This window comes from Strix uralensis, chromosome 3 (assembly GCF_047716275.1).
Source record: "Strix uralensis isolate ZFMK-TIS-50842 chromosome 3, bStrUra1, whole genome shotgun sequence".
NCBI classification, from domain to species: Eukaryota; Metazoa; Chordata; class Aves; order Strigiformes; family Strigidae; genus Strix; species Strix uralensis.
In genome coordinates, this window is record NC_133974.1 from 6888905 (window position 1) to 6916617 (window position 27713).

The window sequence follows — 27713 nt, forward strand, 5'->3', positions numbered from 1 at the left end:
GTGTACATGCAACTAACTTCTTTTATCCCCTTATCCCTCTATTTTCCTATCTTTGTTCCCCCCCAACCCACCTTGATCCCCAACCCACCTTTCCCCGCCTTTGGTTCCTCCCCTAAACATCCCATAGGAAGTCTCATGCTGCTCCTCTCCTGCACACCACAGTGTGTCCCATGCCCACAGGCAGTGCTCCCCCCCTCAGCCCAGAAGGTGGGAGCTGCTCCCGGTGTCGCTGGCGGGGGTCACCCCAGGACACGCCAGCCCTGCAGGGGTGTGAGCAGGGCATTGTTCAGGGTCCCCACCTGCTTTTGCTCCTCTGCTCCTCTGTGTACAGGGGGAATGTGGTTTTTATCACATACCCTAACTGCTCACAGGCTGTTCTTGCGGGATGTGGAAGGAAGACAAATGTAGTTCTCGTCAGACACAAGATCACACCACATCTGAAAAACTCAGCAATACGCAGAAGCTACACTAGAACTGTGACTGTGTTTAGGACAGATTACGACCCATGGGCAGTAGTGTGTTGTAAATCTTCACAGGTGGCTTCAGATGCCTTTTATCCATTCTAACCAAATTGGTGCTGACCTTCAATTTATACTTTCCTTTAGGGACCTTGTACTTTAAAGTCAAGTTTGCCATTACAGAATTTTACTTTTTTGAGTTACCTCTCTTGGGGAATAAAAACGCAATGAAAACAAAGCCACACACACAAAAAACCACCCAAACACTAAAATTAATTAAACAGAAAAATAAAAGAGATGTACATTGGGAAAAAAAAAATTATCTTCACAAAACTACAAGATATCTGAACAGATATTGTGGACATTTCCAAATTTTAACATTAAAATATACACTTTGGGGTAATGACCAGACATGAAAACTCATGGAATAATTTTCTCTTAGGGAAGAGATATTGAAACAGCAGCTAAGTTTGCAACTCTTGCGGAGTTAAGCATTATGAGCTAAATTAGAAGTTGGATGAATCATTTTCCAGCCATATAAATCATTAAAGTTTGTTAAATTGTTGTTATCCATAACTGAGGAAAGTCAACCATTTAATGAATTATACATTGTGTTATTTTCCTATGGATGTTACTGCCATAGTTTTTACCCTGTTGAAAGTCCATTTGTGGTTTTTTTTTCAAATAATTCTAAAATAATAACAATCTTTACTTAAAAGACTAAAAATACATGCCAGTTATTATCATACATGAAATCTGACAGCAGTTAAGGTGTTGGTATCTGAACTTATTTGACAGCTTCTTTGAACAACTTTTACTAGGTATTCTTTATAGGATTAAATATTTTTAGAATTGTGAAATTTGTTCTATAACTCAGTCATGTTAAAGGGAAAGCAAAAATGTTCTAGATACTAGACAACCAGTCTAATGGATAGTAATAGCTTTTCTTGCAATCACTTTTCATTAGAAGCCAAACATCACAATTAAACTTTAATTGTGTATTCATGCAAGGACCAATTCTGAATCCTGTGGAGGAAATAAAGCTCAGTAGAAATTTTAGGTGCTCCAGTGGAACAAGACCCCAGTGTTGCCCACGCTCGTAATTTTTCCATTACAGATGCATTTTATTTGCAAAACGTTGGCACCGACTGTAGGCAGAGCAGCCACATCTTCAGCTACCTACAGAGGCCGTGATACATAAGTCATAGTAGTTTATCGTGGCCCTGAATCTGATCCGGAGTCCTCTGCTCAGCGCTGTCCTGTAATTTGTGCACGCCGGCACCAGGGAGCTGTGGGGAGTTACCAATCTGATTTCTTAGCACCAGGCACTGCTTTGGCCTTGGTTCAAAGAGACCTGCAGGAAACAGTGACCTGGCCCAAGGGACCTGCTTTTTCACAGGTTCTAGCACAGTTTCCATGCAGGATTTCCAAACATAGCAGCTTTTTGTCCTGAATGTCTGGTTGGAGAGTTTAGTATATCGGATTTTCAAAGTCTATGAATAATTGGCCCACAAATTATGAATGCAGCAGGAGAGCTTGATTTTTAAATACTAGGAGGTGGACACTCAGGTGAGGAGCACAGACACGCCTATACTGGTATGGCATACCAGAACGCAGAGTATGGACAGCATTTAAAGTTGAAATTAAGAACTGTTAAGGCAGAGAACCTATCTGAAGATGTAGGACAGGGAAGCAGCTCAGTGGTCCATCCATCCAGGGGTGGCTGGCAAAGGAAGGTAAGTTAATGCTGGGCAGCTTTCATTCCCGGCATTTATACTGGACCCGGAACGGTGCCATGGGTTGCTGTGTCCCCACCAAATGTAAAGGGCTCTGCAAAAAGAAGAAAATCAGTAGAAAGATTTAAGTTAGTTCAGTTAATGGAATTATCATTGTGGTTTAACACTAAGATACGGTTTTGGAGCTTTGGTCTTAGAGAACCAAGACCAAATACTGAGAGTATTTCTTGGCTTTGCTGAAGCCATCGAGCAGGGCCTTCGTGATTACTTTTTATTTCACTCACACTGACAGAGGATGGCACATGAGATCTTAAGAAAATCTAATGGTTTTGAACATCTTCACCAGCATAATTGCCTGTGGGTGCAGACCCAAGTTACAATCAACTCCAGTGAGAGCTGATGTGGCAACACACCCTCAGTCAGGAAAAGACAACTTTCCTCCATGTTCTCGGTGGACTTTCTACCACTACTTGAGATCAACATCTCACGTTCTTCAAGGAGAGAAGAGGAATTAAGTTCTCCAAGCTTCCAACTTCCAGCCTGAAGTGCAATCATCCCACTCTAAACTTCTCCCTCCTCTCCTTGGCAGCTTAGCCATAGGGCATGCGTGTCACGTTTCGGTTGTGACAGGTAGACATGCTCACTTAACAGTGGTCTGTGTTTGTGCAGAACAATGACATTTGGAAAGCAGAAAGGACACAGTGCAAATGGAGAAGGAAATGACTGCTAAGAATGGAGACTGCACCACTCTCCCTTAATGGTAAAACCTTTCTGGGTCACAGTTGCTCCTTCAGTCTTATCCTAATCATTTATTCTCCACCACTGAATATGTAGTGGAAAAGCACTGCGAGTGCTGCATCTGATTTCATATCTTTAAAGTATTAATAATCCAGTTCCATATTCATTGGTTTTGTGAGTGGCAGAAAGCAATTATAAAATCTCTTGTAATGTTTAAGCAACGATGAGATAAAATACTCTTGTAGGCACTTTCTTGTATAGACAGTGCAGCCCCACTAACGTTGCTGGAGTTACTCTGGGTTTTCTGAGTTAAAATGAAGATTGAGCTATTCATTACATGTTTTATTAACACTCCTCTCAAAATCTTGCTTCATTATACATAACCACAGTTGAACATGGTTGTTCAGCTGAGCGTGATGAATGAAGAATATAAAGATGTGGAATGCTATACAAATGCATGGATCTTTTACCTCTTTTGGTACTGCATCCAAAAGCACAAATTCATATTTGTGTAGGAATAGCACAACGAACAACTGGATTTCCATGATAGCAAACCACCTGCAAGAAAAGAGAGGAAAACATTGGCCATCCAGCCTGACCATCACACCTGTGTTATCATCAGATAAGAAACGGGGTGTCTTTGACACATTTTACATTCCATGCTTTAGTTCTGCTTGAAAGTTTATCTTCAGTAGGAAAATATGCTGTAGCTTTGTTCAGCTTCACTATTCAGTGAAGAACATGACTGTAGCGGCTGCCCCTTCTTTCTGGTGAAACTTTAGACTGACAGTATCCCTCTGACACCCTATTTTAAAACAGCCCCTTATCATTATGGTTTTTTCCACTGTATAAACATTTATGTTCTTCTAACTCTTACTGACTTGAAATAACTTCATAGGAGTGAGAAGACAGTCAAATATAGAAAAGGCTATATGACTAATTGTGCTATATAAAGTTATATAATGCAGCTGGGAGCCTGATGACATCAGAGTAGCTGTGACAGCGGGAGTTATTATTTAATGCGTCAGCATTAGAATGCAGTATGAGACCCAAGGGCATGATTTTTTTTCTGTAACACTCTCAAGAAAGGTCTTCCTTAGTCAATGCGGAGAAGATTTCAGATAACTGCAGGTAAACTCCTCTAGGCTATTATTTTTTAATGTCGATCTGTACAAGAGCTTTCTGCATTCAGGCACCTGCATGCACCTATCCCAGGTCATGGGATTACTCACTTGCAGAATTTAGACCTAAGTCTTAAATACCTCGTTAAAATAGTAATACTACCTTGCTCTTCTACACAGTTTATCTTCCATTATCTGAGAGATGCTGGAAAACTTGGATAAAACATCTATTGGGGAATTCACTGGGGAGAAGACCACATGACTGCACATGGCATCAGTCTGGATTTGGCCTGGCAGGTGTGAAGAGGAAGCTAATAAACCTCACGAGAGCCAAGCTAACTCCTTCAGAGTCATCCAGATCTGCACGCTGAGCCGCCCTGTGCTCCAAAGCGGGAGGACGCTTGTTTGCTTTGGCGTAGCTTTAGACCCAAATTATCTCTCTGATTTCACATTGGAATTACCTTGAGATAGGGAGCTTTTGGTGACCTTGAGCTCGGGGGAATGCAGTACAGAGATATTTCAATGGAATTTAGCTCAGGTCAGACAGGACTTACTAGCCCAAACTCCATGCTGGCAGCACCACACAAAGGTGGGCTCCTTAGGGTGACTGCACTGTGTGCACAGGGTGGGGCCTGAGGTCCTGCCTCTGCGCCGTCCTCCCTGGTTTGGCACGGATGTACCGTGATGCAACCAAATGCCAAAATGCCTCTAAGTTGCCCTGAAAGTGGAAAAGCTGCATTTCCAGAGGCCCGTCCTTCAAACACAAGCACAGCTGGATGCGGACTGACCAGCTCTGGCACTTCTGTACCCACGGCGGGGTTCATCTGCAGCCTGTCTGAGCGGCGATGGGTATAACCCGTAACCGACTGCAGCATTTCCCACTGTTAGATCCCAAAGCACTTCTCCCAGCAGGCTGCTGTTGTTATTCTGCTCTGCAAACAGAGATGCTGAGACACAAGGACCAGAAGCAACATGCGGGTCTGAGGGCAGCCAGAGGGACAGTCCAGGAGTGAAAGGCAGGACTGCAGAGTCCCCGTGTGTTCCCCTCTCCCACGGCACGTTGTACCGAGCAGAAACCAGGAGCTTTCTTGCAGCTAAATGCCTCTTACTTCCCACCTGTCTTTCGTATTCATGACTGAGTTCTAGAGCAGTTCTCCTGTAAAAACTCTGAGTCACTGATGCCTTCCCGTTTTATTTAGTGACAAGGGGGTTTGACAAAGATGTGCTTTCTGAATCTTGCCCCCAGTGTGTTGCTACGTATTTGTGTTGTGCTGGAACCCAGGAGGTGAGCTGTGGATTGAGGTCCTACAGTAAATGGAGTCCGAGAATGAAATCATGGCCGTTGTGCTGAAGTGTTTACAATGTCAGCGTAAGATAGGAGACATCAGACGGAGCCATGCAAGATAAGCACAGTCACACAGGCAACAGTCACCTGGTTAGACAAAAGTAGCTTCACTGACATCAAATTTTTCCTTTAGGTAAAAAAGATGGCACAGAAATGGCTTTGTGGGAGCTCTTCCCATATTAGTTTGCTGGAATATTTGTAAAGTAAGTAATTGTCTAGCTTTCAGTTTGATTAAATTAGCTATTAATTTCATTATAAACTTTTGCAATGGAGAAATTAAATGTTTAATACATTTCATTTATAAATCCCCGTACTGAATTAAATGCAAATGCATCTTAAACTTGAAATATCATTGTTTCATTCAGTCATACCAAGGAAATCTGAAACCTGGGATCTAGATACATCCCTTGATTTAATTTAATTTCTTCCAAGAGCACCACATTATTCGTTTAGAATTATTACTGAAAAGCATGAAGGTGTGTGTTACCATGTGGACTGTGAAAGGGTTTGAAAGGAGTTTTTGTTTGTCAGCGAGAAAAAGATTCTCCATCCATTGTCTATGTAGAAATGTTATGATTTTCTTTCTAACCACAAACTTATTTTAAAGATATTATCAGAGTCCAGAGAACAGCCTGAACAAAGAAATAGGTCAGTGTATATAAACAAGCAGCTTTCAGAAACATTGTTTTGCAGCTTTCCTGTACCTGTGGATGCCTCTTGTGAATTCTGCTGTCACCCTTGCTGGGATTGAGGCTGTGCTCGTTTTTAGCTCAGGAATATGGTACAAGCCACAGAGGTACAGCAGTGAGTGAGCACTTTTCTTTGGCAGGCCTAAATGGCCAATGCAGTATTATTCATTTTATTTATGTCTTTATTGCCTTCACAAAGTTTATCTGACACTCATGTCCAGCCATGGGTGCAGATTCAAGAATGCAGATCCTCTGCAACACCCTCTAGACTCCTTGCTCCACTTGGGATTCTTGAGTTAAACTGACCAGTTTTAAGGATTCTTGGATACTTGCTTCTTAGAGGAGACCAGGTTTGGAAGGCAGAGAATTGAGCATAGAGATGTTTGAACACAGAAACGAGGAGCAGCTGGCTCCCTGGGACTTGTTCCAGGAAGAGGGACAGCAGAGAAAACAGCAGAAGGAATGCAGGAAGCTTCGAGGCTGGCATTGCTGGAGGAGTGAATACAGATAGGATCTGCAATTTAAGCCATCGTACAATTGCGTGGGCCTTAATGCAAAGACAAGATTCAAACAGAGAGGAGCCAGTTAAGACATCTGAAGATTAGCAAAGATGTCAGTGGCATCATAGAGGATGGAAAAAGAGTCTCAGATCTGAGAAATGTTCTTTAGGTTAGTTTAGAACTGGTTTATGGCAACCTAACTGCCTGTGTCTGCAAACTGGCATGTTTGTAAGTGGAACAACTCTCCCTTGATGAAAAGATGCCTCAGCAGCAGCAGATCTCAGCTGACTTTCCTCCCTGGGGGATATCCCTTGATACACTAGTCTCAGATTCTTCATTTACACTCTGACTTAACTTGTCTTTTCCAGGAATGAAACCACTTTCAAATCAGTTTAAACATGGTCCAGACAATACTGAACATTAGGGGACTGACAAAGAGCAACGCAATGAAAACACTTTATTTCCAAGTGTAAGAGGAGCCCAGTTCAAGAGAGTTGTTCTCTGCAGGGTTTGGGAATAAATAAACCCCAGCTGTTTCACTGACCTTCCTGGACACTGATGCTTCCCTCCTCCGAATGCCACAAAGCTGTCCAAGAAAGCATTCTTCTCTAAATTTGCCTCTTTCCAACGATCCTGTGGGAAGAAATTTTTTTTTCCAAATCAGCCTTATATAAATAAAGCTTAACTTTATTTCTCCAGGCTAAAAATGACCTTGGACAGCTAATCCTCAATACAAAGTTGCACTAATGCCATTTTTTTCTATGCAACCTGTTAGTGTTAGAGTCTGGATTCAAAAGTCAGCACTGACTCAGGGAAAGAAATGAAGGTCCCATATGAAACCTGTTTAGGTGCCTCAAAGTGCTGGAGAGGTTTTCAAGATCACCCCTAAAGCATTCTTCCTATACCTCCCCATTTTTCTAAATCCTGCATCTTGAGCTATTGAAATTCCTATAAATATATATATATATCTTAAATATATGCACATTCAAAGCAAATGTTCAACCAGCACCTTCCGTCAGCCACAAAATTGTATCACGGCACACAAACGGCTCGTGCACATCTTGCACACAAACCATTTCTAAGACGCTGTGCACAGACAGAGGGAAGGTGTATCAGCTGTCAAACGAGAGAAAGGCAAGGATTGCACAGCCCCATTCTCAGGTGCAAGCCAGTGTGTGAGAAAATGAAGTCTGCTCAACAAAACCAGCCTGTCTGTACTCAGAGGGCTCCTTGCTCCATCCTGAGTTGCTTTAAGAGAAGAGGAACAACACATGGAACAAGACAATATGGGCTAAAGTTTGGGTTGTTGGCACTGACAGAAGTAAATCTCTTGAATGCTGGGTGACAAACTACACCAGCCTCCAGAAACTCTGCAACTCTACCAAGGCCTTCAAGTGACACCCTGTCAAGTTTATGATGGCTAGAACTCCTCTGATGAAGCTGTCTTTGAGAGGATGTAATCTTGTGTTTGTTTATTTTTTTTTTTTTCAGCTGGGGGTGTTTAAAGCTTTCCGAAGAGGAAACCTGTTAGTATCAAAATCCAGTAAAAGCAAGAAAAAAAATCTCAGCAATGATGAAGCAAGGCAATACATTTGGAATGGCAATGTCCAAGGGGTACTCACCTATTCCTCATGGAAAAAAAGTGTTTCTATAAAACAAGCTGGCTTACTTTTTAGGAATAAAGTTACTAAAGAAATAAGCTGCTGCATCAGGGTTTCTGCTTCGGATTTCAGACAGGCAGGAATTGTTACGAGGGATTTCAAATTGGTGAAGAGTTTGCTAGAAGGGAAGTTTTGTTTAAATTATTCCTTGATGTATTTCTATAAAAAAGACAAACTGTTCTATATCAGATGGTGCTAAAAAGAGCAGTTACAAGCCTGCCCACACGACCACCTGGAGTGGAATAATAATCGAGAAACTCTAGATGAACTACTGCATTAACAGAGCTAATACCTACCAGAAATCATCTGACTGGAAAGACCAATGAACCTGGGTAAATAAATGGAGATGAGCTATACAAACAAATGACGGAGAGAGGAGAGTACTTGGAATCATAGACTCATAGAATTATTTAGGTTGGAAAAGATCTTTAAGATCGAGTTCAACCATTAACCTAACACTGCCAAGTCCACCACTAAACCATGTCCCTAAGCACATCTACATCTTTTAAACACTTCCAGGGATGGTGACTCAACCACTTCCCCGGGCAGCCTGTTCCAATGCTTGACAACACTTTCAGAGAAGAAATTTTTCCTAATATCCAACCTAAACCTCCCCTGGAACAACTTGAGTTCATCTCCTCTTGTCCTATCACTTGTTACTTGGTTCCAGAGGCTCATGCCCAGCTCTCTGCAACCTCCTTGCAGGGAGTTGTAGAGGGCGATGAGGTCTCCCCTCAGCCTCCTCTTCTCCAGACTAAACAACCCCAGTTCCCTCAGCTGCTCCTCATAAGACTTGTGCTCTAGACCCTGTACCAGCTTCGTTGCTCTTTGGACATGTTCCAGCACCTCAATGTCTTTCTGGTAGTGAGGGGCCCAAAACTGAACACAATATTTGGGGTCCGGCCTCACCAGTGCTGAGTACAGGGGGACAATCTCTTCCCTGTCCCTGCTGGCCAAACTGTTTCTGATACAAGCCAGGATGCCATTGGCCTTCTTGGCCACCTGGGCACACTGCTGGCTCATGTTCAGCTGGCTGTTGACCAACACCCCCAGGTCCTTTTCCACCAGGCAGCTTTCCATTCACTCTTCCCCAAGTCTGTAGCAGTTACAATGGGGTTCTTGTGCCCCAAGTGCAGGACCCAGCACTGAGCCTTGTTCAATCTCATGCAGCTGGCCTCATCCCATCACTCCAGCCTGTCCAGATCCCTCTGTAGCACCTTCCTTCCCTCAAGCAGATCAACACTCCCACCCAACCTGGTGTCATTTGCAAACTAACTGAGGGTGCACTCGATCCCCTCGTCCAGATCATTGTTAAAGATATTAAACAGGAGTGGCCCCAAAACCGAGCCCTGGGGGACACCACTTGTGACCGGCTGCCAACTGGATTTAACTCTGTTCACCACCACTCTTTGGGCCCAGCCATCCAGCCAGTTTTTTACCCAGTGAAGAGTGCACCCATCCAAGCCATGAGCAGCCATTTTCACCAGGAGAATGCTGTGGGAAACATTGTCAAAGGCTTTACTAAAGTCCAGCTAAACTACAGCCACAGGTTTTCCCTCATCCATTAAGCAGGTCACTTTGCTGTAGAAGGAGATAAGGTTAGTCAAGCAAGTTGGGCTCAAACAGTGGGGTCTTTCCATGGTGAGCTCTGAATCAAGATCAAAATGATATAAAGTAGTACCATATTATTTGGAACATATAACTGAGCTTTAAAGTCTTGCTCGTTTTTGTGCACATCTTGCTCATTTAAAGGCTCCTCGGTTTTGTGCACATCTTCTCTGTATACAAGGCCATTCTCCAGAATATGGGAAATACCCAACTTTAAGCCAATTTGTCCATGTGCTTTTGTTGTGAAATAAGTGAAGAGGAGAAAAGAAAGCAAGATACCCACACTAAGAGTGACAACTTACAGGTTTGAACATTTCTGGGTCAGGAAAATATTTTGGATTCCTGTGCAACCAATATGGCGACAACATCAGCATGTCACCTGCAGGGACGGTGAAATTCTGAAAAGGAGAAAAAACTCTTAAGAAAAGAGAAAATCACAGGTTCAGATCACAAAACAGTCCCTCCTTAGTACTTTTCTTCCATCAGCAGAAGGTCCTAACAGTGGACAAGTGAAGGTGGTAAAGCCACAGTAGGCATATTACATGTTTGAAGCTGCTTCTTGCTGTTGCCATTTGTTTCCATAAGAAAGACCTAAACAGCGGGGAATGTGGAAAGACTACTTTTGTTGCCCTTTTTTTCAGGTAACAAAATAGAAACATTGTTTCTGTCTTTCCTACTTCTTGATGTACCATGTGCACTGGTATTTTTTACTAAATCTTTTGTTAAGCACTTCCTTTGATGCAAAGAAATTCATAGAAAGTCTTATATGACAGTAGACCTTTATGGGACTTTAGTAATTTCTTAAATAGGCATGAGTGCTGATTCCTTAAGAGAGTGTTTTTCTCCCAAACATTTATTTGTTAGGCCCCTGCACGTTGGCACTTCCCTTCTGAATGGCAGTGAAGAGGACAAACAGAAAAGAAGGCATTTTATCAGTTACTAAATTGTGGTCCCTGTGTCTGATTACTATTTTATATACCATCAGCACAGTATCTCCAGCTCGATTCAATTCAATCTAAAATCAATTAAAGATTGAAGATAAGACTGTGAGCAAGAGAAACAAAACCACTCTTAAATTAATGATAATTAATGGTGATGATGAATAAATCTCTTAAACAGAATATATATATGAGATTGTGGAATATCTCTACTGTTTTAATTTTATCCAGATCTACTGGAAGACCCCTTTACAGACAAATCATATGGCATCCTTTTGGGGAAAAAAAAAAAAACCCAAACCTCACCTGAATTCTTATTGGGTTTACTACTTTCTTGGTGATCGCACCTGGAGACCTCAGCCGTATGGCTTCTAAAGTGCACCATTTAATAAAAGGGAGCTTCTTAAGGTCCTCTTCAGAGACTTCTATGTTATCTTTACCTGTTGTGGCATGAGAAAGAAGACTCTGTGTAAAAATTAGATTTCATACTTGTTTTGATACCTGCTGACACATCTTGCTTTAGAACTTTTGACAGAATGCCTCAAGACTTCAAGACCTTGTTTACGCCCAGCAATTTTTGTGATATTTCAAAGTAAATAAATGGACCAAAATCAGTACAATTTAAGAAAAGCCAGTGAAGATAATTTCATAACTCTACAGTAGGTGTAGATATGGCATTGACCAGAAGAAGCTGACAAAGGCCATCTTGGAAGTTCAGAGTCCCTGGACTTTTTCAGTACTTTGGCAGGTTACTGCATGGAAATCTCAGGGACTGTAGGCACCAAGACAAGAAGCCGTGGCTGAGCTCTTGGGCTATGTTAACACTGGCAAATAAAACAGGGCCAGGAGAAAGGCTTAAGCACTGGTTCATGATTTTCCTTACTAGTTAATTATTGACAAGTTCCTTGGTATGGTTTTGACCCATGTCAACTAAGAATCTTCCATGAAAGTCTAAGCATGGTTCAGGGGACTGCATATGTGAATGACTGCTCCCAGTAGGTGACTGTTTTTTGAGGGAAAGAGATTAGTCATGGAGAGGAATCATGCTGGACAAAGTGGCCTCAGATGAGAGAAAAGAGAACAGTTCCTGTCCTGTTTTTCCACAGAATAGCTGTAAGTCTGGTGAACATCACACCATGAAAAGCAGCTGAATTGAAAGACTCATCTGACCCTATCATAGATGCATGAAAAAAGCACAAGACTGATTAATACAAATCTAGGTCTAAATGATAGGTGTGGAACAAAGAGACAAACACATATAGTTCTTTGTCTGCCTTCTTTTGCTAACATCACAGGTGTTTTTGCTTAAAACTATGCCTTGAGTATATGCTGAGTAAAGAGCTCAGCTGGACTCTGTGTTATCAGTAGTACCCTTAGCAGCAACATTGATTATTCCCAGCCGTTGACCAAGTGTGCCGTGTGCTGGGCCAATGCAGAATAAGTTGCTTCTAGGTTCCAGAAGGACATGATTGGATTTATTACCTGCTTTGCCAAAAACAGAAGCCAGGTCCTCCATGATTTTCTTGTAAATGGAAGGATAAGAGAGTATGAAAGCAAGGGTCCAAAATGCAATCTAAACAGAGATGAAAGGACTTTAATTCAGGAATATGGAACAGCATTACAGTATCTTTGTAGCAAATCACAGAGGCAGGTGAAAACATTTGCACTTTTTTGTATGTGCCTGTTGTAGTTGGGATGCACAGGGAGCTGTGCTTCCCGGGTAAATCCACATCTAAGGCCTCAGCTCCTGAGAGATTATGTGAGTCATCTGCTGTGTACTTACCTTCAGTGAACATTATATAGCTTTGGCTTTGAGCTTTGAAACACAGAATCCTTTCTTTAATTTCAAATAACTAGGTGCTAAAATGAATTACTAAATCATTGTGTGTGATTAGATTTAGCTGCATGAATGGAAAAAAATTAAATAGTAAATTCCTACTAGTATTAGCAGAAATGAGGTTAAATAATTTGCAGGGCATTGTCGCAGTGAGTCACACAAAAATGGGCAGGAAAAGTTTTAATTAACAAGCAAAACAAGCAATAATATATCCCCTTTAGAAATAATTTGCTAACTGATTACGCAATGAGGTTGAAAATCAAGAAATTTAGGAAAGGAGAAAATCCTCTTAAGTTAGATGAAACCAGAAGGGCTCGCAGCACTGCCAGGAGTCCCTCTCTTGCTGAGCTAGCGGGAGATGCAGTCTGCACGCAGATCTGGTCGTGGGCCATCTGTGCTGGTGAGGGATGAGAACTCTTACTGTTATTTTCCAAATAGCCCCACGTGGATGCAGCCCTCCTTCTGCAAAACAAATCTGGTAGCTTAGTTTTCTTCTACAGCATGGATGCTGTGGCTTCACTCCATGGGCTAAGGAGGGATAACTGAATTGTTTCAGATAAAAGGGTTTAACATGCTTGTAAAAAATCCCCTTGGAAGTTGAAAGACCTTTTTTCATCATTCCAGTCACCAGAACAGTGGTTGTGACTATTCTGAGAAACAACAAAATATCTGTATGTCTATTTACAGCTGAGTATTACAGAAGTAAGTAATGATAGTGTTGTGGAAGGAATGTCAGTTATCCTGATAACAGACAGCAGGCTATGCCTCTCACTTATACCAACATGTGAATCCACAGAAACCTCACTGAAATGGATGAAATTCCTTTAGGGTAAATTGTAGTAATATCCAATCTACAAAAAACATAGATATATCCATTAGGAGTACATATAAAAATAACTCACTATCATTTTTTTTCTAACTCACATCTGTAACGGACATGACTGTGCTGGAAAGAGCTTAGTAGTCATGGTAAATAAAGGATGTTTTTGCTGCTATGGATTTTTCATCTGAGAAATTCCTGTAAATGTCTTTGGTCAGCATAAGATGTGTTAGATATATTGGGCTTGTTCGCATACATATATCTGTATCATTAATCCATCAAATCCATTTCTAACACAGACAAAACTTAAGCTGCAGTAGAATCAACCTATTGCTTTTCTTCCCCTGAAGCAACACTGGCATTTGTACAGCAGATCCCCCGAAGCCAAAGAGCCGAATTCACTCAAGGATTTACACATAGATGAAGTTATTCTATATTATGGTTTTGATATTCCTTACAGTTGATAACACCAGGCTATTTAAAATAGACTCTCTACTATAATACAGCCACAGTGCTTCAAAATAGAGTTAAATGCTCTTCACAGCTTAAGACTGTGATCTTAATAGCTATGAAACTTATGTTCCTGAAATGTTATTGTAGGGGACATCATAGTTTAGGAAAAATACAGGCAGAGCTTTTCTTGTCATTGCTTCTGACATTGCAGCCTGGGCACATTTCTAGCGATGCATGTGGGCATGATAATCCCTTCTTTGGAATAGGTGCAGTGTGTGTGACCTCTGGTTCAAAGCCTTTGCTTCCCAAATACAGGCTTTTGAACAGGATAGAGAGAAGGTGTTTCTCTAGCTGATGTACTTACAGGGACAGCATTTGCTTGGGAAGCCCAGAGCATGAGGAGACCATAATTGGGAGCTAGATGTTTTCCTTGCAAGTTATCCAGGAGATGTTGCAGTAGTGTCTGTTATAAATAAAAGATAATAATGTGTATTTCCAAAAATATATTAAAAACTAGTTTAGGGTAGGGCTTACTAGAATTCAAGGATGAAGTAATGTTAGTTATGTTTTTTTGCAGTCACAAAGTAGAGATGACAGCTGTTAAGAGAAAGTGAGACTCAGAGGCAGAGGGCCAGAAGAAGTCAATGCACCACGTGAATCCCTACTGAATATTTGCACTGCCCTCCATTTTCTTAAAGTTTTTAAGGGAATTAATTCCCTCACTCCCCATTGTTGCTTGTACATGGAAGAAAGAAAAAAGAAATCTCTATTCTTTTTTTAATTCCTGCTCTACTTCTCTACTTTAAAGAACCTGAAAATGGGACTGAATAAGTTGAATGAATGGAAATGAAGAAAATGTTCTCTCTGTTCCTGCCAAAAGGGTGCTTGTTAGGAAGAGATGGTCCGATATATCAGTGAACTCCTAGTTTCAGGTGCTTTGTTAGTGACCTAACCAGTGATTTCAATGGCTTGATATTCTTTGAAACTATAGCAACTGTGTAATGTTTTAGGATCAACTTTTGTTTATAGTATTTCCTTAAATACAGGGCAACCATGCATTCAAGGCAAAGCTTCCTGTCTACTTTTTAGAGGGGAACAGGCTGACCTTGAATAAAAAGTGATCGCTTTTTTTTCCAAATTCCCACCCAATCTAAGACACTGAGTTCATGCCTCCTACTTCCTGCACCTCCTTACCTCCCACCATCCTCTCTCCAGCCCTATCTTTCTTTCCATTATTCTGGTTTATTTTATGAAAGAAATTGTGGTATGTAAAGCTTTTAAAGTCTAAATAAAACCTGGTTTGTTTAATGATCTGTTCTATAACCATTCGGTAGATCAAAATTCCCAGGCCAGTCTGCCCTCGTGTTTGTCAGCCATATAGACAGGATTCCTGCCATAGCTAAGGAAAATAACCAAGGGGACAACTTATCACAGCTTTGACACAATCAATATTTAGGGTACTTGGCTTCCAATCCAGTAATCTGCTATTTTCTACTAGTCTGGCTGCTGGAGGATCTACTCAGTCTACACCAGGGTTTAAAAATAGTACATGTAAGGTTTTGAAATTTCACAGTGCGGTGCCCTCAGAGAAACCACTGAAGAGGTCTTTCTCTCACCTCTTTCAACTGCTTACTGCAACTGCAATACTGGAGGCTGGAAATGGGTCATAGCTCTGAACCCCTGGCTTAAAATTCCCCAGAGGAAGATGCCAGTTCTCAGAATTGTAGGAAATAAATTAAACTGAGGAGTAGGACTCAAAATTGTGGGTCTGTCCTATTGTAGGTGACAGCAGTACTGGATAATTAAGGTACAGCTATCAAAGCTGACATATTTGGCTTATTTCTTCCAGTACTGAAGTAATTCAGTGTGTTCAGTTTGGGTCCCTGCTACACAAAAAAGATGTGGACAGGCTGGAGAGGGTCCAGAGGAGGGCCACAAAGATGATCAAAGGACTGGGGGGCCTGCCCTATGAGGAAAGGCTGAGAGAATTGGGTTTGTTCAGCCTGGAGAAGAGAAGGCTTAGGGGAAACCTTATCACCATGTTCCAGTATTTAAAGGGTGGCTGCAAAGCAGATGGAGACTCCCTTTTTACAAGGAGTCACATGGAAAAGACGAGGAGTAATGGGTACGAGTTATTCCTGGGGAGATTCTGATTGGACACAAGAGGAAAATTTTTCACAATGAGAACAATCAGCCACTGGAATAATCTCCCCAGGGAAGTGGTGGATTCCCCAACATTGGACACTTTTAAGATTCATCTGGACAGGGTACTGGGCCATCTTGTCTAGACCGTGCTTTTGCCAAGAAAGGTTGGACCAGATGATCCTTGAGGTCCCTTCCAACCTGGTATTCTGTGATTCTATGAAATCCTGCCCTCCATTCCTTCAGTCAGAATATACAAGGAAGTCATCTTATTTCATAGCCTCGGATGTTTACCTTGGACGTGATCTCTGAAGGGTTAGTTCTTTCAGCATCTGACACTACTTTCTCAAATAATTTTAGAAGCCATTTTTTGGATTTCGACCAGTTCCTGTAAAGAAAAGCAACAAACAAGAAGCACTTAACTAAGTCAGCACAAACCAACGTTTCCTTTTTCATGAGAAGGACTCCTTGGTTTCTTCCCAAAAGCCCCAGGGCAGCAGTCCGTTGATGAATAGTCAAGTGTCAATCTGACTGTCAGTAGTGTTGACTTCACCTTGGCCTGACATCACCTTGCAGCCAGGACCTGTGACTGCAAGACTCCTAGATTTTCGTATCTATTCTACTACAGGTTTGCATTGTGGCTTTGGCCAATTGCTTTTCAAGAATGACCTCCCATAAGAAAATAAAGACCGCCTTTTTAGAGCTTCCTTAGTTCTTTCTGAAGGCTATTTTGAGGTGCTCAAGGTGCTGTCATGGCCATGAGAGCACTGACAGGCTCCCTTCCTTGGAGCCTGGTTGCCTCTACCCAAGGTCAGCTCTGTGACAGTGCAGCCATGTAACCTGGGATCAGTCTGCTGGGAAAAGAGCTAAGGTGTGGGAAAGAGCAGAGAGATGCCTCGTTGGGGACCCCTCAGCTTGGGACTCACATTTAGGCTCAGGCCTTTGCCCTTTGCCCCTTTCTGCTGCTCCCTGACAGGTCCAAGCTGAACCCTGCCCACCTAAGCAAGGTCATGAACATTTTTAGAGCATGAGTGCATGAGACAAGGTCAGAACATTTTTAGAGCACCTAGCTGAAAGCCTTGACCCCAGGGTGTACCATAGATAAAGACAGCGCATCATCCTCCAGGGGAGAGGTCTCCTGTCGTTGGTATCTGAGCAAGCAAAATGCCTGTAATGGGTACACCACGTGCATCAGCTCTGCCCCATTACCTCAGGAAGCACTCGGGCATCTGAGAAGCATATTCAAAGTCCTCATCATACTTTTGAAAATGTTCTTCAAACTCCTTGATTTCAGTCTGACTTGTTGGGCAGATGCCTTTTCCAAACAAAGTGTTCACCACCGCTGGATACATGACATGCCTGCAAGGACAAGATCTTTGTGATTTACAGGCCACAGGGAAGATATTGCAGCAGTTTCAGGTCAGAATGCAGCATTCTGAATTGCCAGCACTAGAAGTGTGGTATTCAAGTGTCATGCCAGGATGGAAAGGGTAGCACAAGGCTCATACCTCACGCACACCCTTATTGCAGATTATAAGCAGAGGCTGGGAGATACACAGACCTCAGGCTAGTCCTCTGCATGTGGCTGAACCTCATCAGTTTGTGTTTGGTCACTTGAGCAGTGGCAGAAAGACTCTGGGCGCTGAAGTTCCCTTCTCACCTTTAACCACCCCTCTTATTTCAGGGTAGCCCATGTGGACCTTCTGGGCATTGCACAAACCTTTCTGCAACCAGGCACCTGAGAAATCCTTCTGGCTGCAGCTTTGCTGGACAGAACAATGCTTTTTTGTTTTCTCTTTGTCTCACTCCTTCCCTGTTTGCTCATCCATTATCCTGCAGACTCTGAGCTCCTTTCTCAGACCACTTCACCTGTATTCTTTAGCTCCAAGAAACCCTTACGCAGTCGTTGCTGGGTTCCAACCACTGCTAAACACATATTTCAGGCAATGGCTCTTTCACTTCGCTTTTCTACAGATCATAAGGAAGATGGAGCCACCTGGTGGCTCCACGGATTTAATTTTGAGGCAGCTAAATAACGATTATCCAGGGCATTGCATTCCAAGTCTTCTATCCTGTGTTGTCTGAACAGGTCACACCCAGCACAGTTTTACTGTGAATGACTCTCTTGGATTTTTTAGTTTATCATCCAGCCTATGACTTTTTTTTTAATTTTAGACAAATAGCAGCAGATTGGGATTTGATGCCCAGCGTCTATGACAGCCACAGTAGTGGGAAAAACACCCAGTTCCCCAAGGCTGCATCAGGCATGCAGCAGGGAGCCGTGCGTGCCTCGTGTATGACTTGTACACCCATGCCACCACGGGGGCCCGTGCCATGGTGTGGGCCATGGTCTGTGCTGGTGCCAGTACAGCACAGAACAACAGGTCCGTCCCTGCCCTCAGAAACCCGAGCCCAGGTAAAAGACCACAGATGGATTCAGACAGGGAAATAACAAGAAAATGGGAGGCAATATTAGCATACCAGGCAGTGACGTAGCACACCACCGATTTGATGACTGTCCGTTTTTTCACAAGAAGCAGATGTGACTCTGATCTCAGAAGACAGGTGGGGGATCACCATGGGATGTGGGGGTTTGCACCTCTTTATTGAGACCAGTGGCACTGACAGCTGGGAGGTTTCAAAGACCCTTTCCCCCACATTTCTCCCCAGTTAATCCAAATTGCAGTGATTGAAGTGACAGGTGCTCGGTGTTTTAGCTGCAGTAAAAAGCTGTATCTTAGATGTATTATGCAGAAAAACTCAGCAAAAGACAACCTGGATGTAAGGTCTTAGAAACAGGTCCAAGCCACCTGCAGTATTCAACTTGTAGCCCTGATGGACAGCCAAGATATAGGTGTTGTCCCAGACAATCAGGAATAAAGAGGAGTTAAAAGCTCTGTTGTTGTCACCTGAAATTGTCAGTAAAAGGATTTTTTTTACATGAAGGATGAAGTTCAGGCAGCAAAGTCAGTTGCAGAGGTCTTATTTAAGTTTTCGGCTAGGCTTGGCCCAAAACATACACGGAAAGTTTTCATCCTGCTGAAGATCAAGCATTTTGTCTGTTTGTAAGTTCTTTATAAACATGGAAGCTTTTATCCCATGTTTTGGGAAACGGGGTTTGTTGAAAGGTGCTGTTTTTTTCTTTTTTCTTCCAAATAGGTAATTCAGATGTTTCCCCTAGCTGGGAGAAACACCTTTAGATGAAACCCTGTCCACTCTGTGACCCATATGAAACTGTGAAGCAGTGGTGAATATCCTGACACAGCTTTACTAAGACCTGAGAGCCTGAGCTCCACCAACTTTACTGTAACATCTCTGCTCCCATATAGGATACGTATGTGTTACAGATGTGCTGCAAAAATCCCTTACCTTACCAGGTCATTGAGGTCGCCTGTGCCCTCGATGCCCAGATGTGCCATGTGCTCATGTAGTTCCTTACACAAAGTGCCCGTGAACATGTGCAGATTAGAAGGACCCATTTTCCCCTTCATCATGCTGTAGAGGTTACCATGGTTCTGATAAAATGCTTCTGCAGGGACAGAAACTAAATACAAAAAAACCCAGAAACATTTTGGAATTCCTGTCTGTGTGATTTCATGTGGATATAAGCCCATGAGCTGTCAGAGCATGCCACTGTGGATGGGATATGTACCTCATCCCTTTCTAATGACTGTTGTACTGCAGGGTAACAAATTATTGCTACAAGCTGATTTTCACATTACGTGATAGGACAACGTACTATTGCTTCAAACCTGGTACACACAGGTGGCACGTCTAGCTGCAGAAAAGGACGTGATCTTAAACTGGGGCTGCTTGATGATAAAAGTAGTAACAGTCCCTGGTTCAAAAACCTTTGATCCCTTGAGACTGAATCCAAATCACTTACAGTGCTGGATCCACATGAAGGAATTTCATTTTGCCTTCATTTTGTAGCATGGTCATGGGTCAAGATGAGCATTTAAGGCATGATCAAAAAGCCAGTGGGCTTTGGATTGGGCTTTAATGTTCCTGGGTAACTAGATATGATTTCCATTAAAAAAGAGGTAAATCTCATTTACCTGCATTCTCGACAGCTTGTTGTACTGCCTGTTCAAAATTTAAGTCTTTAGATTTAAAAAATGCTTCAGTTCCTTCTTCCTCAGTCACAAAAGTAAACCGTTTTCCCAGAGCAAATACTGTGAATACAGGCCCATGCTGGAACAAACAAAGATTTCATATTATTGTATTGTTAACACATTTGATGGGAGCCCCAACAGGACTTCAGTGCTGCTGAGAGGTCAGGAGGGAGGATCTGGTCCCTCCTGCTCTCTGTACACCTTGGCTCAGAAGTGCACAAAGATGAACATGAATCAGACCAAGATCTGTAGACTTACAGACCAGAAGGGAACATCACAGGGACCTGCCTGACCTCTTCCAGAGTAGAATAGATTCCTTCAATGAGATTAACATTTTATATTTGAATTACATTACAGTTCAAACAATACAACCCACCTGGATTTAAAGAACTCAAGTGATGGATTATCTACTGCATCTCTTGGCTGTCATAGCAAAGTACCCACATCGTAAAAATCCATAATCCTGCCTGTTTCCACCTACATTTTTTAACAAAACTTCCCCACTCCTGAATCTTTTTAATGTTTGTTTTTTCTTCTTTTCTAGTTTAAAGGTTCTGCTAATACCCACAACTTCTTTCTTGTACATCTGTTGAAAGATTAATGTCAAAATAGCTAACAAGCTTTGAGCAGAATATATGGAGTTTGTTGAGACTTCTATTCAGGGAAGATTTTTGATGTCATAAATCATTCTTTCATTTCCTCTTAGTCTAATGTCCTAGAGCCCTCTCAAAACTTTCAGCAATAAGTATTCACTTCTGAATTCTTGTATTATGAAAAAGATCACTGATATTTGTAGATACTCTAAACTAGCAAACAAATGTGCAATATCTACTGGCTGTCAGATTTAGACATAAAAAGACCAAAATTAGGAAATGAAGCATCTTTAGCGTCTTTTTCTTAGTCAAGGCAATTTCTGCTCACAGGCAAAAACCTTGGAAATCGAAAGCCCAGCATTTACATTTATATGCACAACACCTTCTTTTGACAAAGTTATTGTACATATGGAAAGGTTTAGGGTTTCATAAAGTCTCTGGACACAGCAAGGAACTTGATTTTCTTTTCCAGGTTACACTGCTGACAAGGGTGAGAAAAAGTTTTCTGTTGATCTGTCTGGAGTACTGAAAAGCCTTAAATCCACCTTGCTCACATGGTTTATGTCACTGACTTTAACCATGCATTAACATCTGGCTTTTGTTGTCTGTGTCTGTATTGTAAAGCCTGCTTCATCAAAAGCTCTTTGAAGCCAAGGAAAAGATTCCTCTTGACATCAGTTGAATTTTGATTGTGTCCTTCAACTGTAAATTATTAAAGAAAGAATGACTGTTTAAACTCTCTGGGTGATAATAAATAAAATATTGTTTTAATAATAGCTAAATTGCTAAGGTTGCTTTTTTATGGATAACAGCATGTCCTCAGCATCAGGCTGGATAACAATCAGTGAATTTGAACTATGTTTGTTTTTAAATTAGATTTTTTAAATTTTACACTAACATTAAAATGTACTCAAACGAATTTTAAAATAAAATTAAATTTGAACTAAAAGCAACCTGCAATAACACTTAATTATTCGATTAAGGTCGCACTCAGTTAAAGACTGAACACTTTATTTTAGATGATTACATGTGAGCAAGATGGCTAAGCTCCATTATAGACAATAGAGATTGAGTCTATGCAGTCAGGGGAGCCTAAAAACCAATTAATCTGAGCAGCTACTGCACACCTCTATTTTTGAAGGTGAGCTGAACCACCCCTAGACTCCACTGATAGGACTGACTACATGTCCACTGACCATCAGTAAATCTTGGACATCTCGCTTACCTGTAGACACCTATGCAAACAATCTGGTTTTGACTCTCATCCAATTTCCTGCAATCTTTTTAGAATAATTAAAATTAAAATGGAAATTTAAAAAGCTCCATAAAGGACCTCCAGAACAAGTCAGTTTCATTGAACAGCACAGTGATGGTGGATATTCAAAGACACATCTTTCAGAAAGCAGAATTTTGTGTCCAAACAGGACAAATAAATATGATATCTGACGAAAGAAATGTAAAATTAAAATACTAAAAAAGGTTTGAGGATCAAACTGCTAATGGCAATCTCCATCCCCAATACTAAACACTTTTCCGAACATACCAGATTCAGGAAGTCTCCCAGGGTGTTGCTGAGCCTGATAAATGCTCAATGTGTAAAGAAACCAAGTGGGGAAGCAATGTGAGTTAGTGATTACATCAGTTTAAGACAAGTCCCACCCTGGAGCCTTTCACTGAGAGTGATGGACTGAGACCTTGTTTCAAAGGAAGTGTTAAGTAGAATAGACTTAAACAAGTGCTAGTTAAATCAGTGATAAATATTTCAATTCAAAATTCTAGAGGGATTAAAATATGAAGTTGCAGAACTACCTAGTGTGGTCTGTTAAACCACCCTCAGCAACAGGACGATGGACAGGCAAACGTGGTGCCTTTCTAAAGGGCTCCTGAAGGAGGACCTGGGAAGCTTCAAAGAGTCATTCCAGTACTCTGCAAATTTTTACAAGTGTTATCAAAGTACCAGGATAAGTAGTGGATAAATAGGATGTACTGAGGAAGAGCCCAATACAGCTTTAAGAAAGACATAAGGCTGTGTGGCCTTAAACATATTCATAATTCATTCCTTAGAAGAAGAAATTAAAAGCTTGCATGTAATCTGGAGTAATTTGGGAGGCTAAATTATGAGGAGACCTAGAAACATCACAGAAGAAGACGGCCTACAAGAATCACATTCTGAAGTGACCTCAAGATCTATTATACAAGCATTAATAATTAATTTAGAGCTCTCATCTTGCTAGGAAAAGAGCAGAGAAAGGACAACAAATATCTAAACCCATCCTGTGCCCACACCTTCAATTTAATGTGTGTCTCTGCCCATTCCATCTCAGCAGGATCTACCGAGCTAGAAAAGGCAAAGGGATGGACAGCAAGCATGAATGAAAGTTTCATTCATTCTTAGCTTCCAGGAAAGGTGAAAAGAGAATAATTATTCAGTTTCTCATAATATAAAAGCTAATGGGCACCTCTTAGATGCTAGCTTTCTTCATATGGTTCATGGTTAAATTATGGATTCATTGCTGTGGGATGCTGTGCAAGACAAAATTATGCACAGGGTAAAAAAAAAAAGGGATTAGGCTATCATAGTCAGATCATCTGGATGCCAGTTCCAGCCTAAGAAGTCCCTAAACTGTTGATGGCCAGAAGCTGGGAAGGAAAAGCAGAAGGCTGCATACTCTCATCTGGGTGTGCTCCCTACACCCTGTTACCCAGCATCTAATAATAGCTGTTATTCGAGACAGACACCTGAATAAACAGATTTCTCATCTGTCCCGGTATAATTATGCTGATGTTCTAATGTCATGAAATCAGCTACTGGAACAAGCTGTCAAGCAGTTCTGCATTTACCATCGTGTTATGGGTGGGTACCAATGAAGCGTGGGTATAGCCTGACAGCACCATGTCCCAGTTTACTGCTCTGTCTGAAATAGTGTTTAAGGAGACCTGATGATATATAGAGACAGAGAAAGCAAAATAAAAATCCTGTTAGGATTTAGGGCTATGAAGTTGCTCTCACTTATGAAAGCTCCTTCTTTCCCAAAGACTGGGAAACACCACACAGAACAGCAGTGCCATGATGAGAGGCCGATTGAGTTCACATGAAAGTAACACTCCAGAGAAATAAAAACTTCAGAAGGATGTCCTCCAAAATCCCACAGGAAGGAAATCAGGGAAACAGCCATTTTTCCCAGGGGGCACTGCCAGGCAGGGAGCAACCACTCTTGGCTGACTAGCTGCAGTCACGTCAGGAGCTAGGTGCACTGGGCTGGTTTTCCTCTCCATTGGCATGCACACACACGAGTTCAATGCCATGTCCCCTCTCTGTCTCAGGGCCTTTAGCATTCTGGTCTTCTGAGCATGGGACCAGGGTCACAGATTGTTAGTGACTCAGCTGTCTTCAGAAACGCTCCACCAGAAGCCTTGTCCTCTTCTCCAGCCTGTTTCCCCTCCACCAAACCTCACGCAGGATGCATGTCCCCTGCCATGTAACCCAGCAAGCCATCCCTCACACAACCACACACAGAGAATAAGGCCGAGAGGCATTTCGCTGAGTCCTGAGACACAGCACCATGTCCCACATACAATCAACAGAGTGACAGTGATGTATGGATCCACAGGTCCATACAACAGGGCAGAACAATTTCATGGGTTTAACTGAACTTTTTTTGTTAGCTTAATTAGCAAACTGATGAGAAGCAGTTAAAATTCCTTATTAATTCTTACGTTTGCCAGACAAAGTGGGGAACCACATGCTTTGAAGCCCTCAATAAGCAGCTCTACTTGTATTTTATGTTGCCTGGTGGCTCCAGTTACCCCCCTTGCCTGTCTCAGACTGCCTGCAAAACTACTTTAACTAGTCAGGCAGCTTTAGGAGGAAGAGGTGGTATCTTTTATTAGACCAGAGATTAAGTATTTTATTAGAGCAGGAGATCTGTCTTTTATTAGACCCACTTATGACACAAGGGGAAAAACAGACAATTCTTCCAGCCCACGTCTTCTTCCGTAGGAGGAAAACAGAAGCAGTGAACTTCATGCAGGTTGGAAGAACTTCAAGTGCAGATTGGAAGTCTGGTGTGTTACTCCAGGACTTGAAAGAAAAAGCAGTGAGGGATATACACAAAAGGGACAATAATAAGAAAGCTAACTCTTTAAGAAAGAAAAAGAAATGAGTGTCACTTTGACAGACTGAAGGACTAATCCAGGGGAGGAACTTCCTAATTGCAGAAGTGTCCCCTGAAGGTAATGTCCCTATGGAGCTGAAGAGGTTTCACACTGCCTGAGGCCTGATTCTGCACTAGCTTTTATGAGGGCAGCTTGCTTGCACTAAGGACACTTTACCCTGTTCTGGTAATATTAAGGAGCTTGTAATGATTGCAGATGTATTTTGCAACCCCTGTAATGCCTGTTAATGACCCCTTTGGCAGTAGCACCTGTTTTCTTTGGCTGTACCATGCTACAGTGCCTACTCCTTTAAAAGGGAGCAGGCAGGAAAAGGCTTATCTTTCCTGACCTCAGCACATGGTGCCAGTGTGGGAGGTGGGAACGGAGGGAGGGAGACATGCCTGGGGTGTTTAAGGAGAGGAAGGGGAGAACAAGAGAGTATCCCTCGCCAGGGACAGGGAGACTGCCGGATGATCCTGCTGCAGGCAGGCAGCCAGCATGGGGGTGACGGATGGAAAGGTCCCTCTTACCCAGGGGGACCGCAGGGAGAGGTCACAACTCATAAGGACACTGAGGTGCTGGACTAAGAAAAAGATCAAAGAAAAGGTCCTATCTGCAAACACACAGTAAAGGGGAGATACATAAGAAAGCCGCCTCTTTCTGCTTTGCCTTATTTTGAGTTTTCTCCCACTGAAAATGTTTCTTGTTATAGTTTCTGTCCCAGCAAAACCTGGGGTTTATAAAATCCTTCAGGTGTTTCTGGCATGTTCAGATGTAGCTGCCACAGAACGAACAGCAGCCTAAAGGGTCTCCAGGCAAATGAACTGTCAAAATTAATGGGCCCAGAGCCACTAAGTTTGCATTTGTACTTCAACACATTCTTTAGTACATAGAAGTTTTGCTCATTCAACTGGTGAATGAACCCCCAAAAAGGACTCTTCTTTCAGGTTTGTTTTAAAATTTCATCTAAGGGGTTTTGCTAAAAGCTTCCTGGGAAAAAAGGCAACTAAAGCAAGCTTAAGTCACGGTGCAACATCTGTCCCTAAAAGGGATTGCACTGGAATGGCAGGCTGCTTTAATCTCGTTGCCACCAGGATAGATTTTCAATAGAACAAGGAGGTTCTCTAACAGCCTTGTATCAGAAGAGTCAAAGAAATATTACGATTGGGTTTTTTATGTGAGGCTTGATCAGTTTATTTGAAGGATTATATGGCATGGTTTCTGAAATAGTAAGAGAATGGACTGGAATGAGTTTTATTCCAGTCCTACATTTCTGCCCTAAGATGAACAAATAACTGATCATGGTATGCATAGATGAAAGATAAAGGAAAGACATAGTAATGTAAGGTTAAAACCAGCCTGTTAAGCTCAAAGAAGCCAAGGAACTCCTGATCATACACATAAGCTTACTCTATGGTGCATCCAATGTGCTTTAATACAAGCTGACAGCTCTTGATGTTCTTACACCTCATACTTCAGTTTATACTTGCACCTCCGCTTTCATTTAACACCACAAGTTTGTAACAGCCATGGCTGCAAAGAAGTACTTACAATACAATAGTTCAAAATGAGAAAGCAAATTTTAAACATCCAGTATTTCTTAATACTTTTTTTCAACTTTCAGGATGTTACAGTGGTTTCATTTTTATCTAGTTTTTGCAAGTAGTGGGCTGTGAGATCCTTCAGTATTGAACACTCGAGGCTGACTATATTGCCTCAGTAGCAGGTGATATCACTGAATGCAAACAGAAAGATGGGGTTTACATCAGTGATTATTAGCTGCCTAGAAATTAAGCATCTAACCTAAATTAATCATTTAGGCTCTATCAGACAGACATAGAAAAGAAAGGCATGTCCAGGGGGTAAATCTTCACACCTGTCTTTGGTAAGCTTATTAGGATGGAAAAAGCTGCTGGCCAAGCATGCGTCTCTCTTGAATGTTGAGGGACACCAGCTGGTACTCAGAAATCTCACCTAACTTTAGGTACACAAATAATCAGCCTCCTGTTCCCAGCGCCTGGCACAGGGCTTTCCATGTTATCTGAAAACAAGATTAACAGGTAACCAGACTGCAAAAGCAAACCAGCAGAAGTGCTGGGTACCAGCAGGATGATCACAGCACAGAGATCGTGCCTGGATTGGGTCCACAACTTTGCAATGTTACTGGTACAAAGACAATCCTTCACCAGCTAAATGCTCCTGGCATTATAAAACGTGACAGGAAAGGGGAAAACTTAATGCAGAAGTTTCTTCTAGCTTTTCCCCTTGCAGGCAGCCACCCTGAGCACGCACCCACGAGCAGGCACGCCGCCACAGCCATTACCTTGCTTCTAGCTTGCTCTATAAACTCCAGAGGAGCTTTCCCGAACTGAAACGCAGCTCCAAACCAAGGGATCCAGCTCCCGATGCAAGGAGGGCAGCTCGGGTTTCTCAGCTGAAACAAAACAGCCTTGACAATAAGAAGTCCCAGGACAGCTGCCAAAAGGACAGCAAGAGCCATTTTGCCTCTTCGCTGCCTGCTGCAGCAGCTGCTCTGCCTGACGCAGCACCCAGCACGGCCGCGCTGGCCAGGATTACCCGAGTCAATGAATAGGGGCTTTTTTATCAGTCCTGCCAGCTGATCACTGCCATGGAGACAAGATGTCAAAGCACCAAGCAGTCCAGGGGACAAGCCCTTGTTTTGGAAAAGGCAGAGCCAATTCTCTTCCACGCTGGGACGAGGACCAACTCCATTGCTTGCAAAACTTAAATGTTGCTGTGACAAATCCTTGAACTTTGTACCCATTGCTGGAAGGGTACCGAAG

The 27713-nt window shown here is 42.2% G+C and overlaps 1 protein-coding gene across 2 annotated transcripts; it reads right to left on the reverse strand.

Annotated features, from left to right (window-relative positions):
• Nucleotides 1–710: 710 nt before the first annotated feature.
• CYP39A1 (cytochrome P450 family 39 subfamily A member 1) lies at nt 711–27465 on the reverse strand. Of its 2 annotated transcripts, XM_074864683.1 has the most exons (12): nt 27233–27465; nt 20105–20240; nt 19416–19590; nt 17256–17405; nt 16341–16434; nt 14269–14367; nt 12277–12367; nt 11101–11234; nt 10159–10254; nt 7132–7220; nt 3403–3490; nt 711–2288 (listed from the first exon to the last, which is right to left on the reverse strand). In XM_074864683.1, the coding sequence occupies exons 1-12, from the start codon at nt 27407–27409 to the stop codon at nt 2217–2219; spliced, it is 1401 nt and encodes a 466-aa protein (XP_074720784.1). In that variant the 5' UTR covers nt 27410–27465; the 3' UTR covers nt 711–2216. The 2 variants fall into 2 exon arrangements, with proteins under 2 accessions (XP_074720784.1, XP_074720786.1); XM_074864685.1 differs by lacking the exon at nt 14269–14367.
• Between the last annotated feature and the right edge of the window lie 248 nt (nt 27466–27713).